Below are 19,326 nucleotides of genomic sequence, written 5' to 3' on the forward strand. Positions count from 1 at the left end.
AGATTAGAGCTGGTCCCTCACGGTTTGCTTTATTTTAAAATATGCTCTTTAAATGATTCATATTCAATCATTCTTTGTAGCACCTTAGAAAAGGGGTAGAGAACCGCTCTCTCAGTCTCTCACATTTCACTGAGGCCAGACAAACTGCTCTGAGCTCGTACGTTTAGATTCATAGTCAGGTAGGCAACAGGCCAAAGATAAAAAAAGATGAACTAGGTTTCTAAAGCCTGAAGCTACCAGCACACCTGTGCAAAAATAGTCGAGTCCTGACCTGAGGCTTTGCATACGAGTCAGAATATTTTAGCTTCAGTGGACAATAAAGTATATAGTGCATTTAGGATAGTTGTTTTTATACCATAAATATTAAATAGAATAAGTATTGAGGTTTAACCCTGTAAGGCCTGATGTATGAAATAATTGTCAGAAAGATATAATTGTTTTGAAATGGAACAGTTTACTGAAAATTAAGACCATATATATATATATATATATATATAAAAGAAAAAAAAATAGTTTAGAGGCCCAAACTGAAAAACATTTGCAATTTTGTTGCATATATTGTTATTTAACATGAAATTCTGATAGCTTGTAATGTAAATGGAGATCTTTATGGATATAAATGAGTTGTCACTCTATATCTCCTAGTAATGTCTTAATAAGATATTTATATGCTTAGTATTATGATATATCAAAGCTCTGTAGTTTTTATTTTAGGGGGAAACATTATAGTGTAATGCAGTACACAGATAATTGAGATGTACAAATAAACATTACTCAAAAGCCTGATGTATCATATTTGATACATTTTAACATGATTTAAAAAAAAATTTAAAAAAAAGGATAATCAAGTAAACCTAAATTGTCATCTTGAAAATGTATTATTTTATTGGCCTACTTTATTAAATTTACTTTATAAAAATCAGTAAAGATTTCACGGCAAAAAGACAAATGTACCATGACCTGAAGGTGGACAATTTTACAATTATACTAAAAGGCCTTTTACTTTCTAAAAAAGCACAATTATAATTTATTTGGTGGTTTAGGGGACATGTGAAGTAGGTATTATTATACTTTTTGTTCAAGGGAAACTAAACGACAAAATGTTATTTAAAACTATTTATTAAAGAAAAAAGAATAAAGCAACAGAATTAATTGTCCATGGATAGACAGAATTAAAATTCAGAAAGAGGCGGATAGACATCACAGGTTGCAGACAGTGGTGACGTCAAACACCACTCATTCACGGCTTGACGTCATCGCTGACTGCGCTAATGATTGGAGGATTCTAGAGCGCGTCTTTGTGTAGAAGGACCCCATTTCCGCAACACTACAGACTTCGGTTTATTGCGCTAATGCATCGCTGTATAACAGGTCATTTCTTAAGGTGTGCACAAACTGCAAAAATAAGTGAAAGGCAACAAATACATATATTTATCTTTAATATAATTTCAACATCTGCTAATACTCATAATTCCCCATGCAAACTGGATTTATTGAGGCTTCTCGGCTTCTCCTTGGTTTACATGACAGATTCATGATGATTTCATCAGCCCATTCTTCTCTACCTGAATGCATGATAAATATAGCCCACGGTTCTATTAACAGCGGACTCGAGCGCTGCTCTACGAGCGTCGTCGTGATGTCAGTGGATTTTAGGTGCCCCCTCAGGATGCCCGAGTAGATGCGCTCGCCGCCAATGAGCGTCTCCAGTGTGAATGTCCTTCATTTCTCTGACTGCCTAGAGAACTTGCCACCACGGATCCTAATTTGGATGTAAAAAAGGGAAGAGAAGCACCTCTCCGGTTCGCCGCTGCCCCTCGATCGCGTGACATTCTGGAGCGTCTAAAACAGCTTTAACTGCGCGCGACTATGGAGTGCCGAGTGCTGTCGATTCAGAGTCACGTCGTGAGAGGATACGTGGGCAATAAATCTGCATCCTTTCCGTTACAGGTGAGCATCGTTCCTCGGAGGCTCGCGGCACAATACACTCGTGATTATTATGTTATAGTGCTTGACAGGCTTGCTGGTGGAGAAAGGAAAGGTCACATGGTCAGTATTCCCTTGCATGCTGTTCTTGTGCAATTTGAGATATTTATGTAGTGAACTTCCCTCATCCCGAGTCTAGACTGTTTCATTCCCAGAACTTGGCCTCTTGATTAAAATATGTTCCTATTAATAGTTACTTGGCTAATTGTTTGCCACAGAAACTTATAGCTCTAGCCAGGAGGAGTGACACTGCCGTTAACCATTACCAGAAATGATTCGGATATCATTGAATCTCGGTTTCTGAAAGATAATTTGTTATGAGGGATCGCACCGCGTCCAAACAATTAAACCAGGCTCATTAGGTTTTGAATGGCTCCAGCTGTCATACCTTCTTATGACTCGAGCCCTTCTTCTGCATGCTCGCGCTGGCTTACGTTTCCGAGACTGACGTCACAGCCGGGAGGCTCAATTCCAGCAAAATCGTGACCTTTTTTTTTTTTTTTTTTTTTTTTTTTTTAAAGGTCAAAGTGTTGCACAGACTTAGACAGAGGTTTGGAATGACAATTCTTTTGAAACACTATGAAAAACATACAAATCTAAGCTCAAAGGCTCTTCCAGTCGCGTCTAAAACCCACGCTCGTGCATCCTGCATTTGAATGTTTCATCTTTAAAACTTTTGAGTGTTTCAGTGACAGAGAGTGCTATTTTAGATTAGATAACCCTCATGTTTTGGAATTGTCTTTATGTTTGTTCCCATGCAAAGACAACAAATCTGTACATGTATTAATAGAACTAATAGTAAGTGAAGTTAACCTTTTATTTTCCCTCAAAATATGTTCCTGTGATTGTTTGACATAACCACATTCCAGTAGTCAGACTAAAGCTTTAACTTTTCTGGCTCATTTGCATAATGCATCATCTTTTGAGCTCTTGAACTTGAAACCAACTATGCCTGTGTTATTAGTGTGATCATTTAGGAAGCTATTGATTTAAAAGCATATATTAGACACCTAAACTTTATTAATCATAGTTTATTTATACAATGGATTGAACCTAGCAGGATAGAAAAGCTGTTAAAGTTACCCATAATAACCATATGAATGTTGAATATGAATGACCCCAAATACTACTAATAGTACTGCTGCAAAGAGTATGTGAAATCACCCTTTATTTTCCCTTCAAATTCTTTTAATGTTTACCTTGACATAAGCAAACCTCAGTAGGCCAATATTATAAAAGTGTTAACTTCCATAATACTGTGACTCATTTGTGTTATGCAGCACCTTTTGTGGTCTCTGGCTTAAAAGCAACTAATATGCATGTGTTGTCATCATTTAGGAAGTTAAAAGCATATGCTAGACTTTCAGAAATATGTGCTGGTCAAGTTCAGACACTTAAACATTATATAGCTTGATTATTAACACAATGGATGGAGCCTAGCAGAATAAAAACTGTGTTAAAGTTACCAGATGCTCAATAAGGGACTGATAGTTTATTTTTTTTGTTTAACCATCTGATAAAATCATATTGTGTAAGAATAGTATATATTCTTATTCTGACCATCACATGCCCTTGTGATTATTGCACTGAGTACTTTATGTATCTGTGTCACTCTCTGAAGGAACTTCTTTTCATGTTTGGAATGTGTGTGTGTGTGTGTGTGTTTGTCAGGTCTTGGGGTTTGAGGTAGACTCGATCAACTCTGTTCAGTTCTCCAACCACACAGGTAGGCTGACACAAACATTCTGCTGATTTTTGGAGAACAGCTAGTCACAGTGATGCAATGTCATTTGAAAGCATTTTAGATAAAAGTAATTGTGTGGTTCGCTTAGTTAAAGAGTCTCAAAATATTTAAAATGTTGTGTGGAAGCATATTTGTTACTATGATGTCGCAGATGCACTGATGAATAGAATGTGTTACTGTATGATGTCATAATTGGAGCCAGATGGAATCATTTTTGAAAATGTGTTAAACAGCACATTAAGAGTTCAGGTTTTTCATTAGATTTTTGTTAGATTAAGAAGTTATGCGTCATAATGACAATACAACATATGCCCAAACAGGCACTGACAGAACTGACCAAAAAAAAAATCACTACAGATTTTATAAATGTAAATTAATGTGTTCTTCAAGTTATTATTTTCGTTTAACCTGACATGCTGCCTGGACTGATCAGGTTATAATTTATGATTAAAAAACAGATGCTTCATTGAAGTGCTTAATGCAATATTGCATTCACATGTTGTGACAGTTCATTATGATATGTGTGTGAAAAGTGTAGTTAGTGAGCTGTCCAAACAGACCAAGCACTGATCGCTGTACTTCAAGAGAGTAGAAGTATTGTGATATGTTTTCTCCTCTTTGGATAGTGCACTTCAAATCTGATCCTTTAAAACATATCCTGTTATGTTTTGATTGAGATCTTTTTGCTTAAGAGCAGAACACTGCTCATTTCTTTGTTGCTTTTTTTTTTTTTTTTACTGCCCCTCATGCTCTCCAACATGACACAAAAGGTTTGGGGTTTTTTTTGATAGTGAAGAAAAAAAACACAAAATAAAGTCTACCTGTCTTATGCATTATATTCTTGAACTTGGAATATATTGCATGATTCTCATAGGCTACTTGCTTTATAATGGTGATTTGCAGTCTGAAATCTCCTATACCCATTCATTTACATTTGATTATGAATGAAGATGACATCCTTTTCATTTTTTTCTGAACTGTCCCTTTAAAGAAGTCTGTGTGAGAGAGAAAAATTGATATAGTACTAGAAAAGTTCCCTCTGGTGACCCAGAACTGGTATGTATGTATGCACAGGTGTCACATGTTTATTTGTCACTGCTAAACGTCCCAACACAATTTCTGGATCAGCTTCTTAAAAACGCATCCCATTTCAAAGCACATAAGTAGAATAACCCTTACTGGCCTCGGATCAGTAGTCTAAACAACACGTGGCACAACCTACTGTAGGCTTTAGCCCTGTGACCGGCCTCCCTCTCTGCCTGGATGCTTTCTTCTCCTCAGGGCTGCAACGTTGTCTTTAGCCACTTGAGTTGGGTTTTTCAAAAGCGTTTAAGCCTATAGACAGAGGGACACAGACTCATGTGCTGCTGGCTTACTAAGTATTTCCAAACCAGCAGCTAACTGAGTACCAGGATGTATATATATCCATGATGTTACTTCATGCTAAAGAAAAAAAAAACTAGTTCAGCACTTGAGTCGTCTTAGGCCAGCTGCAAAATTATGATTCAATTTATTAATCGAAAATGTTTAATTTATCCTTTTATAAAATTTGATTGATAGTTTATGGTAGGAATGCAGTATATTTGCACCATATGGGTCATTTGATGTTGGCAGTTTGATCATTATTGGCCAATATTAGATATTTCCCCGCTCTACTATTATGAGCCCTTTTTTCTCATTCAAATATGATACTTTTTTATAGCACCTTTTGAAAGTAATATTTGTCCATCTTCCACTGCTCACTTTGATTACTCCACTAAAAAGTAAAATAGTTTTTTAGTGAGCAGTGGAAGCTTTTTTTTTTTTACAAGAGATATTATGATATTATAGATTCTCTACATCAGCCATTTATTGGTTATTGACCATAACAAAAACACAGTTCAAAAGTTTGCAATCTGTAAGATGTTTGCTTTGTTTTTGAAAGATGTCTCCTATGCTTACCAAGGCTGCATTTATTCAATCAAAAACAGTAAAAAAAAATTTTAAAAAAAGTAATATTGTGAAATATGACAATTTAAAAGAACTGTTTTCCATTTTAATGTATTTAAAAATGTAATTCATTCCTGTTATGGCAAATTAATTAATTTACTTAATTTTCAGCAGCCATTACTCTTCTATGTCACATGATCATTCAGAAATCATTCTAATACGCTGATTTAGGTCTCAAGAAACATTTCTTATTATGCTTAATATGTTTGTGAAGAGAAGACCATAATTTAAAAAAAAAAATGAACTTTTTGCATCCTTGCTGAAAAAAAGAATCAATTAAATAAAAAACTTACTGACCCCAAACTTTTTAACGGTAGTGTAATTAGTGGTGTATCATCATTATCAGTGCATCCTTACGTTTTTGAATTTTTGAATTCTGTTAGTTTACTCGTTACTTTATAGAGGTGACAATGCAGCGTCCATTGACCTGTTCATTGGCCATGTCTCGTTAATGTACAAACATATAACTGGGTTAAATGTTTAGAATTAAGAATTAACATTTAGAATTAAGTTCTTACTCGAGACACACCATGTGTTCATGATGATAAGTAATAGTAATTATTCAGTTACATTTTTTGGTAATCAGCATCTAAAGGTACTTTCTGCCTGTTGATGTGACAGCAAGGAGATCTCCAAACTGGACCATCCCTCTAGCACTTTATAGTTCGACCTTGGATATATTTTTACAGGTTATGACGTCCAGAACTTCATCTCTGTTCAGAATATCAATGGGCACTGCAAAGCCTTATGGGTAGAAACAGCATGCACCTCATGCGGCATCTTCTCAATGCTTTCCCTGATCGTGATTTGGTGTGAAATAGAGTATCTGCATGATACGTGTGGGTGAAGTGACTGGGATTAGAGGTTTTGTGGTTCCAGCCGAGAGGCTTTGCAGAGTTGCGGCAGCAGAAAATGATGACGACAGACACCCGTCTTATCAAAGATTCCCCTTTGCAGTCATCTTCTCCCCATAACACTCACACACTTACACACACACACACACACACACACACACACATCAAGGCTACAATGATGCGTCTTTTTCATCCAGCCCCTCAGGCTTTCCTCTGTCCTGTTTCTTAGCAACTAGAAACATACCATGTGACCAGCTCGGTGACTCACCTGAATTGTGACATCACAGCTCCCGCGGCAACAGTAATGGTGTCTGATGAAGCGGTGGCGCTTCTGTTCATTCTGTGGTGCGGAAAGTGTCATGTGACCAAACGAGATCTTCATGCTCGTAGCATCTCGAACGTCAGCGGACGCTCTGCATCACCGCTGGATTTTTAATCTGATTTCTGTGTATTTGATCTGTGATCTGTCTTTATTCAGGGTACTCTCACTGGAAGGGACAGGTCTTGACTGCAGATGAGCTTCATGTCCTGTATGAAGGGATCAAGCTCAACAACGTCAACCACTACGACTATGTACTTACAGGTCAGTTCTTTGACTGCCATTCATGCCAATGCATCTCTATTTGACACACGACTACTATGGATTATTTGCATGCTTAGTAATTTATTGAGGGGAGGGATGAAAAATATGGAATGATGTAATTCTGTGATGGCATAAAACAATGTACACGGGCCGTATGTGGGACCCTAGAGGCCCCGGGACAGCCCGGCACCATATCTAAAGGTCATAATATCATAGGGACCATAGAGAGGGGCCTCTTTTGTCTGTGTAGATATCTTCAGCTACAGGCAATTTTGTTTCATCTGTGGACTTCTAGAAAGTAAACTAGTGAGAGTGGGAGAAAGTGTTTGAACAGTTTACATTTCAGTTGATTTAATTTCATTGCTGATATTTTACATATACCAAATATACACATTTTGCATAATATTTGTACAATATTTTCACATTTTCATAAAAAAATTTATATTTTTACAATATTTTTCATACAATTTTTTTTTAATGGTTTTTGTCCAGTATTTCACACGTTTTGCATAATTTGACAAAATTACAACTTGATTTTAAGAGATTAGTTATAAAAAGCTTTTTAATTTTTTTTCACACATCATGTCTCGTATTTCATCTCAAGCATTGTAACCAGGTACACTGAATTTTGATATATCTTTATTAGTGGCAAAATTAGAATTGTTTACTGAAGACTGGGCTGTGCTCTCTTTGGACGCAGAAAAGGCCTTTAACAGGCTGGAGTGGCCATACCTGTGGGCAGTAATGAAACATTTGGGATTCAGTCCAAGATTTTTATCTATGATACAAATCTTATACGAAACTCCCCTGGCCTCTGTTATCACAGGCACATGTCAGTCTTTACCTCTTCCATTGCAGAGGGGCACACGACAAGGCTGCCCTCTTTCACCATTATTATTTGTGTTCTCATTCGAACCCCTTGCACAAGCCATAAGAGAGCACAAATCTATATACCCCATTGTTGTTCATGGCTCTAAACATTCTATATCACTTTATGCAGATGACATTCTTTTGTTCCTCTCCAACGTCAAAGTATCAATCTCACAAGTGTTATCCCTGTTCAATGAATTTAAGAATTTAGCAGGTTATAAAAAATTGGCATAAATCCACACTACTCCCTCTAAATTCATCTGCCACTAATGTTCAATATCCTCCCTGCATTCCTGTAAGTAATGATATTTCTTATTTAGGAATTTAAAATATACGCAAAGTTATCAGAAATTATTCACAAAAATTATAGGGAAATCTCTCAAAAGGTGACAGAAGATCTACAGCATTGGAATACTCTCCCAATTTCTTTACAAGGAAGAATTTCTATTGTTAAGATGAACATTCTTCCTCGCCTCAATTTCTTGTTTTTCATGATTCCAATTTCTCCTCCACCTAAGTTTCTTGAGCAAACCCAATCTTTGATCTCCAAATTCATATGGAACAATAAACGAGCTAGAATTAAGTCTTCCACTTTGCAGCGTCCTAAATTGATGGGAGGGTTGTCTCTCCCTAACTTAAAACTTTATTACTGGGCGTTTCATCTAAGAGCTTTAAGGGTCTGGATGGACGAGAATTGTAAGGTGCCTTGGAAATCCATAGAGACCGCATTAGTGCAGCCTAATAGGCTTCAAGATCTTCCATACACAGATTTAAAAGGCAAGAAATTTAAAGTTAAATTTGGCACTATAATTGCTCATTGTTTGGCAGTATGGAAAAAAGCAGAGAAACTGTTTAAAACGGTACCTAAATTTCATAAACTTTCCCCCCATGGAATAATACTAATATATTGACAGGAAAGAAACCTTTCAAATGCCCACTTTGGGCCTCTAAGGGGATTTGCACACTGGGAGATATCTATAGTAAAGATGGTTTATATTCATTTCATAATTTACAGACTTTGTTTGACATACCTGGTTCTTCTTTTTTTCTTTATTTGAGACTGAGATCAGCCATGAAGGCTTACGGAGTTCCATGGAACACATCACTACCTTCGCACCCAATGGCAGGATTGTTTGATCCTGCAAAAGAGTCTAGAAGCCTGGTTTCACAAATTTATAACTCTCTTTTAAAAACACAGTGTAAACGTTTGTCAATTGAGGTAGTGTGGGAAAAGGATTTAGAACAGGCTGGACTTCGTCCTGATTGGCTTATGGTATGGTCAAATATGAGTGAAACATCTCGAAATTGGAGTCACCAACTTATTCATTTTAAAACCATCCATAGAGCTTATGCGACGCCATATAGATGATACAGAACGGGATTAACATCTGATCCTAACTGCACTATATGTCAAAAATCTGTAGTTGGTACAATGTATCATATGTTTTGGGAATGATCAATAATCAGTCATTTTTGGATAATCAGTCAAGTTTGTCGGGACTTAGAAGAACTGATTAACTGTAAGATCACTCCGGATCCTTGCCTGTGCTTGCTGAATGATGACTCCTCTTTGAACCTTGGCACAATGGACAAAATGACTCTTTTTTTCAGGTTTCACTGCAGCAAAGAAAACAATAATTGCACTTTGGTGGGACTCTAAGGCAGACATCTCAAGACTGTGGTTATTGAATATGCAACATATAGTTAATATGGAATGCTCTTTAGCTAGATTTAACAAAGCTAAACCAAGAACGGTACAGGCTTGGCAAAGAGTTGTAGAATTTATTTGTGACCTGTTCATTAGGTAGTAATATGTATCTCCTTAGAATTGTGAAGTACTCATATTTAGGGTATTACTATGTCATGTAAAGTATTCATCTTATAGGTAGGTAGTGCTGACAGAATTTGTTTCTTATTTTTGTTTTGTTCGGTTCTGGCTTATTTTTATTTATTTTTGTGTTCTTTTGAAAATCTAATAAAAAGTAAAAAAAAAAAAAATTAGTGGCAAAATTGTTGGTTGTGGAAGACACCAGCTATGAAAAATATTTTAAATACACTACCATTCAAAAGTTTTTTTTTTTTTTTTTAAAGAAATCTCTTATACTGATCAAGGCTACATTTATTTGATAAAAAATACTGTTAAACTGTAATATTGTGAAATATTATTACAATTTAAATAACTCTTTATTTTAAGATATTATAAAATGTAGTTAAATCCTGTAATGGAAAAGCTGATTTTCAAGCTGATTGTCACATGATCCTTCAGAAATCATTCTAATGTGCTGATTTGCTGTTCAACAAACATTTCTTATTATTGTCAGTGTTGAAAACAGTTGTGCTGCTTAATATTTTTGTGGAAACTTAATGTATTTTATGATCGATTTTCATAGCTTAGATTCAAATTAGATTTATTATAAAAATCAACCTGGTATGTAAAAAGTTCCAGGCACTGAAGAAGCTCCCATAGGATCCAAATTCAACATTGTGGCATTGAGCATCTCATTGGCAAGCCCCCCTTTTCTTCAGAAAATCAAATAATCGAGCTGATTTGTTTGTATTGTGCATCCAGTAGGATTGTGTCGTGTTGTCTGGAGTCAGAGAGGAAGTGAACACATCTCTCTCTCCCCCTCTAACAACGCTGCTAATCAGCACCAGGGGACCGTAGAGGACACAGGGTCATAGAGTCGCAGGTCTCGTACCAGCACCGGAGAAATATGTGCTCTGTTGAGTGTGTTAGCGAGCGAGAAGTCTCTGGTGCATGGGCTCTCCTTTACCATCACCTTGAGAAGAGAAGGAAGAGAGGAAAGCACAGAATGGCTAAAGAGGAAAGGAGAACATAGGAATAGAGAGCCATGTGAGACCTTTTCACACACTTTTAAACAGTAAAAATATGTTTAGCTCCATCTGAACACAAATAAGATATAAAATGCATATGTATCGGGATTATTTTATTTTGCTTAAATGTAAATAGCTTTAGTTGTTTTGTGGCTTATTGTGTGTGCACTACCGTTCAAAATATTTGGGTCAGAACAGAAGATTTATTTTTAATTGAAAGAAATGAATGCTTTTATTCAGCAAGGATGCATTCAATTGAACAAAATTGATAGTTTATGTTACAGAAGATTTCTATTCTAAATAAATGCTGTTCTTTTGAACTTTATATTCATCAACCAATCTTGAAAACAATATATCACAGTTTCCACAAAAATATGAAGCAGCACAACTGTTTTCAACACTGATGATAAGAAATGTTTCTTGAGCAGCAAATCAGCATATTAGAATGATTTCTGATGGATCATGTGGCACTGAAGACTGGAGTAAAGATGCTGAATATTCAACTTTGTAATCACAGGAATAAGTTACACTTTAAAATATATTCAAATAGAAAATAGTTATTTTAAATTGTAATAATATTTCACAGTATTACTGATTTTACTGTATTTTTGTTCAAATAAATACAGCCTTTGTGAACATAAGAGACTTCTTTCAAACACATTAAGTTGTACCGATCCCAAACTTTTCAACTGTAGTGTATATTTACTTTTAACATCAAAACCAGACCATTTCAAAATCTCAAGAAAAAGGGGTTCTCTTGTATTGACGGTTTAATAACATGAGTTGATTTTGGTGGTTGTCAGTGTTTTGTTTTCAGAGCACTCATTCTGTATCCCACCTGTATATTGACTATCTATCCTAATGCCTAGGCTCTATTTCTAGTGCACTATTTCTAATCCCAGCTGTGATGTGGTAATGTGAAAATTGTAACTTCTGTTGGACCCTTCTGCATGCCTCTCTTGCTAGTGGCTTGTATTGTCGCAGTGCGATTTAGTGTGTGACACATGAAAAGCTCTGAAGGTCAGATGAGTCACATGTAGGATTTATTTACCTGACTGGAGAGACAGAGCTGCCACATGACCCATACCTGCAGATTGGCCCTGGAAATTTCAGAGCGGTCCCAACTCAAATAAATGTTGATATTTATTGTCACTTCCTTTGATATAGTGCATGCTTTGATGCGTTTATTGAGTTCCAAGTCTGTTAATTTAATACACACATAACAAAGAGTATATTGTGGTGTTCTGATTCTTTTCAGACTTCTGAAATAAAATCATTTCTTCAAGTATTTATAGCAAAGACGGCATAATTCTGACACGTTTTCACCCACAAATTCCCTGTATTGTAGTAATAACCACTAGGTTTGGGCGATGTCTACAGTGAAACATCGCGATGGACGATGACATCTGTGGGGGCGGGGGCGAGCAGGGGGAGGGGTGGAGTTAGGGGGTGTGCCCGAAGCGTGAATCCTTATAAGGGAAAACAGGATTCCTAACACCGTGTCTACACCGGACGCGAGCGGCGCGGTGCGGCGCGACAAAATACTATAGAACCACTGATCTATAATAGAGATTTATTATATATAGATCAGTATAGAACTCATTATAATCAGTGATGCTGTCTACACTGGATGCGACGCGACATGACAAATCCCCGACAGTAAACTGCTGCCGCGTTCTATTTATGACGTGCTGACCGAAGCGTGAATCCTTATAAGGGAAAACAGGATTCCTAACACCGTGTCTACACCGGACGCGAGCGGCGCGGTGCGGCGCGACAAAATACTATAGAACCACTGATCTATAATAGAGATTTATTATATATAGATCAGTATAGAACTCATTATAATCAGTGATGCTGTCTACACTGGATGCGGCGCGGCGCGACACGACAAATCCCGACAGTAAATTGCTGTCACGTTCTATTTATGAGATTTTCAACGGTCGCTTTGTCGTGTCCAGTCAGTGTAGACAGACTTTAGCTGTCGCGTCCGGTGTAGACACGGTGTAACAGTTGCCTGTTACATTACAGTACATAAAATTTCACTTACCACATAAACAGAGTAAGGAGAGATGACCAGCTCAACATCGTAATGTCTATCAGCCATCGGCGATGGACGATGGCATCGTCTTATCGGCCCAACCCTAATTAACCACAGGTGGCCTGTATCATTAAAAAAATTGTATCCACCTTACTGGTTTTAAAATTCTCAGGCTCAAAGAATGAGAATGACCCAAGACTGATCCTCGTGCTTGTGCTGAGTGGTCAGTTTTTGTACTCCAGGCAGAAGGAACATTTTGATCTGGGACGAATGGAGTCAAAGATCAAGAGTAAGATGCTGGTAAGAAAAGCAAAGTATTGATCAAAGCTCTTCTCTCTCTATTACTGCAGGTTACACTAGAGATACATCGTTTCTGGAGATGGTGGTTGACATTGTTCAAGAGCTGAAGAGGGCCAATCCTAACCTTGTATATGGTGAGTGTTTTTCAGTCTCTCGTCCTAGGTTAACAAAAGCTGTATAGATTTGATACATTATATATTGTTTTTACAAGTGTGTTTATATAATAATGCCATCAAAAATATTGGGGTCAGTAAGATTGTTTTAAAGCAATTAATACTTTTATTCAGCCAGGATGCGTTGCATTGCTCAAAAGTGACAGTAAAGACATTTATAATGTCACAAAAGATTTCTATTTCAAATAAATGCTGTTCTTTTGAACTTTATTGTTGATCAAAGAATCAAAATGTATCAGTTTCCACTAAAATATTTAGCAGCACAACTGTTTTCAACGTTGATAATAATAATAAATGTTTCTTGAGCGACAGTAAATTGCTGTCACGTTCTATTTATGAGATTTTCAACGGTCGCTTTGTCGTGTCCAGTCAGTGTAGACAGACTTTAGCTGTCGCGTCCGGTGTAGACACGGTGTAACAGTTGCCTGTTACATTAGTAATATTTAAAATTGTAATATTTCTTGTTTTTTGATCAAATAAATGCAGCCTTGGTGAGCATAAGATACTTCCTTTAAAAACATTTACTCTTCGCGACCCCAGACTTTTGAACGCTAGTGTACATTAACCTTGCACATTAAAGTATACCTTGTTTTACTCTGTTTTTCTCAGTTTGTGACCCTGTCTTAGGTGACCATGGTTCAATGGTAAGTTAACTTGTGTTCTTGTTCCTCTCATTCAGTTTTTTTTGTCTTCTGATCCATTCTGTTCATTATATAGGAAATAGAATTCGGAAAAATGGTGACATTTATTTTTCATAGTACTCTTTGACTTTTGCAGTATGTTCCTCAGAATCTCCATCCTGTGTACAAGAATAAAGTGGTGCCTGTGGCCGATATCATCACACCCAACCAGTTTGAGGCTGAGTGAGTAGAATACCTCCTCTCAACAGCTTTGTGTGTGTTATTGGCTGTGATTGGCTGTTTCTGTGCTGCAACTGTCAAACCTCTGTCTAGCCCCTCACCTGCTTCAGTATGACAGAAGAGTGATATTGTAGTTCCCTCTAGTGGTCAGCTGTGGATTTACCCATAAATCTTCAGTGCCTCACAGCTGTTCACATCACACTGATGTGCAATCAACTCTTCTAACTCCATGTTCTTTATTCCAGGTTGTTGACAGGGAAGAATATCAGCACAGAGAAAGATGCTGTTGAGGTGAATTGAAATGCATCATGCCCCATAATAGCCTTTAAAAAAATGGGAGGCAGAAATAAATGTCTGAATATAAATTAGATGCACTAGCAGCAAATGATACACACACCCCAAATTTCCACATTTTATTGTTATTTTTTATTAGTAGTAGTAGTAGTAGTAGTAGTAGTAATACAATGAATGTTTTTATTACTGTTATCTTATTATATATTATTTATTTATTACTGTATTATTATTAATATATTACTGTATTATATTATTTAATTAGTAATACAAATAATTTTCTAAAATATTGTTGATTAAAAATAATAATAATTGTTGTTATTATTATTATTATTAATAAATGTTATCAATGAGAGCAATAAAAAATATTTATTGTTGTTTTAATATTATTATTATCAGTAATAAAAATAATGTTTTTAATAGTATTATCTTATATATTGTTATTATCTTATGATATATTATATATATTACTTTATTAGATATTATTTATTACTATATAATTATTATTATTATTATTATCTAATATTAAATTAATGATAATACAAATAATTGTAAAATATTCTTAATTAAAATAATAATTATTATTATTATTAATCATAAATGTTATTATCAATGAGAGCAATAAAAATAAACATTTATTGTTGTTGTTGTAATGTAATAATTATTATTATTGTCAATAATGTTTTAAAATTATTCTTTTATTTTTACCTTATCTAATATATTCGTATTATTATTACTGTTATGTAAATAATAATAATGATTATAATTGTTGTTATAGTTATTATTGATAATAAGAAGTAATATAATAAGGAAAGAACAATAATAAAAATAATATTTAAAAGTTGCTGTTGTTATCATAATATTATCTAATATTATACTAAAAGATATAATTAATAATAATAATAGTAGTAGTAGTCATTTAAAATCATTATCCTTATTATTATAATCTTATCTACTAGTATATTATTATTATTATTATTACTGTAATGTAAATCATTATAATTTTTTATAATGATTTTTATATCATTATTTTTGTGAACCCTTTGGAGACAGTTGTCTGTATTTTGTTGGAACTTTTGAAAATTGAAACAAAGTTACTGGCCCCCGATCGAGGTCTCTGACTGTGTCTGTGTGTGTGTGTGTGTGTGTGTGTTCAGGTGATGGACCTGCTGCATAAGATGGGTCCAGACACCGTGGTCATCACCAGCTCTGATCTACCCCCTCGTCTCGGAGACAGATTCCTGGTGTCTTTTGGCAGTCAGCGCATTTGTAAGTGTGTGTGCTTCCTGTGCAGCTCAAAATTGCTTTGTCATGAATTTAAAAACATGTCGGACTGCTGAGCAGTGAAAGATAATAGCACTGTGTGTAGATTTGACCAATGACAAAATTCGCAATTATGAGAGCTTATTGGAATGCATATGAATTCAGATATTTTTATATTTATTTTTTAGATATTTCTTTGAACAGCCTACATGGGATTGTGTAGCCTAGTGGTTAAAGATCAGGGCTGGTTCATGTATGATAAGTTCTTGTGAAGAATGCAGAATAAAGTAGCCATGTTTCTGCAGTGATGCCGGACGGTACAAGGACGACCCAGCGGATCCGAATAGAGGTGCCGAAGGTGGACGCGGTGTTTGTGGGGACCGGTGATCTATTTGCTGCTATGCTGTTGGCCTGGACTCACCATTACCCAACAGACCTCAAAGTACAGCACAATAAAACAATATATCATAAATGCATCACAGTGATCATGCAGCATAGTAAAAAAATGCTGATCAAATCTCTTTCTCACTGTTATTCTGTTCTTCGCAGACGGCATGTGAGAAGACTTTCTCCGTCATGCACCATGTCATTCAGAGGACTATATCTTATGCCCATGGTAAAACAACAGCAAAAAGTTGTTTATTTGATATGTATATGCATGGTGTAGGGTTGTCAATACAACATTTTCAGCATCAGGCGATACCAACAACAAAAACTAATATATTACTGAACACACTCTTGTATTTAAAAGGTTAAACAATATAGCATTAACAAATTAAAGCCGTGACATGAGCCTAAAAGTATTTTTTATGTAAGTAAACATTGTTTTATTTTTTAAGTAATTAAGTCAATAATAAAACAAAGAACAAAAATACAAATAAATAAGCAGTGCGTGATGTTTTTCAGGTATTTTGCAACAGTATGAAGTAATGAAATCCATTAAATATTTAAAAATGGGAAAAAAAACACTTAAAGTAATTTTTTGTAATATTTCAATATAGAATTTTATATTCAATATTTTGTAACTCTTAAAATTATAAAAATCTTAATCAAAACATAGGATATTTACTTATGCATTTGTTTGGTGAACAGTTATGGCCATTGAAAAGTCTAAGCATGTATTTCATGCATCACTATCATTTTTTATGTATATACACTACCGTTTGGGGTCTGTAGGATTTTGTGTAAAGAAATTAATACTTTTATTAAGCAAGAACACATTAAATTGATCAAAAGTGACAGTAAAGACATTTATAATGTTACAAAATATTTCCATTTCAAATAATTGCTGTTCTTTTGAACTTTATAGTCATCAAGGAATCTTGAAAATATGTCACAGTTTCCAGAAAAATATTAAGCTGCACAACTGTTTTCAACTGATGATGATAATAAGAAATGTTTGTTGTGCAGCAAATCAGCATATTAGAATGATCTCTGAAGGATCATGTGACACTGAAGACTGGAGTAATGATGCTAAAAATTCAGGTTTACATTACAGGAATAAATTACATTTTTTAAAATATTAAAAAAGAAAACGGTTATTTTAAATTGTAGTAATATTTCACAATATTGTCTAGTTTTTACTGTATTTGTGTTCAAATAAATGTAGTCTTGGTGAGCATGAAAGACTTCTTTCAAAAACATTACAAGATCTTACCGACCCCAAACTTAAACAGTAGTGTATGTAAATGAATGAGTGACAATAAGCTTGTTTCATTGAAATGTTTCTCTCTCTGTCTCTCTCTCTCTCGCTCTCTCTCTTGTATTTTCAGAGATGGCAGGTCCTGGTAGAAGACCAAGCCCGGCCCAGCTGGAGTTACGGATGGTCCAGAGTAAAGCTGACATAGAGGATCCAGCCATAGTGATGGAGGCCACTGTTCTATAGAGCCGCCACACGCCACATCTCATCCACACATCTCACCCTCCGCTCACAACTGCACAATGTTTTTTCAGTGATGAAATGTGATTATTTGTCACATTGCAAAAAGTGTTGGTCCTAAACATAGATTTTCTTTATTCGAAATAATTTTCTTTATGCAAAATATAATTCTGTGTTTTTATCTTTTGATTTGGGAGTTTAGTATGGCTTTGACTTTTCTTTGTGAGATTTACCCAGAAAGCTTTGCTCACTGTGGTTCTTGATAAGATACCTGAACATTGAAAAGATATGTTGTAGCCAACCTCAAAAATGAACAAGTTGTTAAATGTGACCCTGGAGCACAAAAGCAGTCTTAAGTCGCTGGGGTATATTTGTAGCAATAGCCAAAAATACATTGTATGGGTCAAAATTATAGATTTTTCTTTTATGCCAAATATCATTAGGATATTAATTAAAGATTATGTTCCATGAAGATATTTTGTAAATCTCCTACCGTAAATATATCAAAACTTAATTTTTGATCAGTAATATGCATTGCTAAGAACTTCATATGGACAACTTTAAAGGTGTATTTTCAGAGATGGCAGGTCCTGGTAGAAGACCAAGCCCGGCCCAGCTGGAGTTACGGATGGTCCAGAGTAAAGCTGACATAGAGGATCCAGCCATAGTGATGGAGGCCACTGTTCTATAGAGCCGCCACACGCCACATCTCATCCGCACATCTCACCCTCCGCTCACAACTGCACAATGTATAGATGTTGTACATTTTGATATGTAATGTGACATTGCCTTAGAATCTCAGCCAGAGCACAACAGTTCCATCTCAAGAGATTCAGCAGGGTACAGCCAAACAAGCGAGAGGAAGAGAGCCATCGCGCTCCGAGAGAGTGTAACGCAGAGAAAAGAGAAGGGAAGAAGAGAATGGGAGAGATGATCAGCCTCTCTCATTCACACCTTTTTTGTGCATCTTCACCATCTCTGTCTGTCTCTCTCTCTTTCTCTCGAAGCTCCTCAAGAACTCCGGTTCGTCCTGCACATAAAGCCCAGTCACTGACATTTCCAGACCAGGTCAGTTATATAACTAAACTGCCATTGATGTAGTGAGGACCAAAATTTATAAATAACATTAATATAAGTGTGACGCGTTGGACACTATGATTTTTAAGTCCGAGCAGTTCAGTAACAAACACAGAAAAAAAATACCTAGATGGCTGAGTCTCACAAAAAATGCCTGGGTCATATTTCAGCCCAGAATCAAAAGATCAAAATAAAATATTTATTGCATAAAGGAAAAAGAAGGCTATTGTTAAGACCATTAAGATTTTGTGCATATTTTGTTTTATTATTGTATTCTTTTCCCCAGTTCTCTGTTGCTCACTGTAGTGTGAAAAATATTATCCTTATATCTTATTTTTACATTTTATGTAATTTATATATCATTTTAATTATATATTTATATTTTTTTCTATTTCTATTCTATTCTATATAGATTTTTTCAAAATCACTGTTTCCAGGATGTCTTACATTTTAAAGGGGTCATATGATGCAATTTCATTTTTTCCTTTCTCTTTGGAGTGTTACAAGCTCTTGGTGCATAAAGAAGATCTGTAAAGTTGCAAAGACTAGAGTCTCAAATCCAAAGAGATATTCTTTATAAA

General features: G+C 35.5%; 1 protein-coding gene across 3 annotated transcripts; it reads left to right on the top strand.

Annotated features, from left to right (window-relative positions):
- The first annotated feature begins 1,150 nt into the window (after positions 1-1,150).
- LOC107718319 (pyridoxal kinase-like) lies at positions 1,151-17,728 on the top strand. 3 transcript variants are annotated; one of them, XM_016525349.1, is made up of 11 exons: positions 1,151-2,049; positions 3,658-3,712; positions 7,052-7,156; positions 13,253-13,336; positions 13,985-14,019; positions 14,153-14,238; positions 14,481-14,526; positions 15,684-15,795; positions 16,095-16,231; positions 16,339-16,405; positions 17,562-17,728. In XM_016525349.1, exons 1-11 carry the CDS (start codon positions 1,870-1,872, stop codon positions 17,672-17,674), a joined length of 1,020 nt encoding a protein of 339 aa, XP_016380835.1. In that variant the 5' UTR covers positions 1,151-1,869; the 3' UTR covers positions 17,675-17,728. The 3 variants fall into 3 exon arrangements, with proteins under 3 accessions (XP_016380835.1, XP_016380845.1, XP_016380852.1); XM_016525359.1 differs by having other exon boundaries at positions 14,165-14,238; XM_016525366.1 differs by having other exon boundaries at positions 1,151-1,950.
- Positions 17,729-19,326: the final 1,598 nt, after the last annotated feature.

This window comes from Sinocyclocheilus rhinocerous, unplaced genomic scaffold, assembly GCF_001515625.1.
Source record: "Sinocyclocheilus rhinocerous isolate Xijiao unplaced genomic scaffold, SAMN03320098_v1.1 scaffold1334, whole genome shotgun sequence".
Lineage (NCBI taxonomy): Eukaryota > Metazoa > Chordata > Actinopteri > Cypriniformes > Cyprinidae > Sinocyclocheilus > Sinocyclocheilus rhinocerous.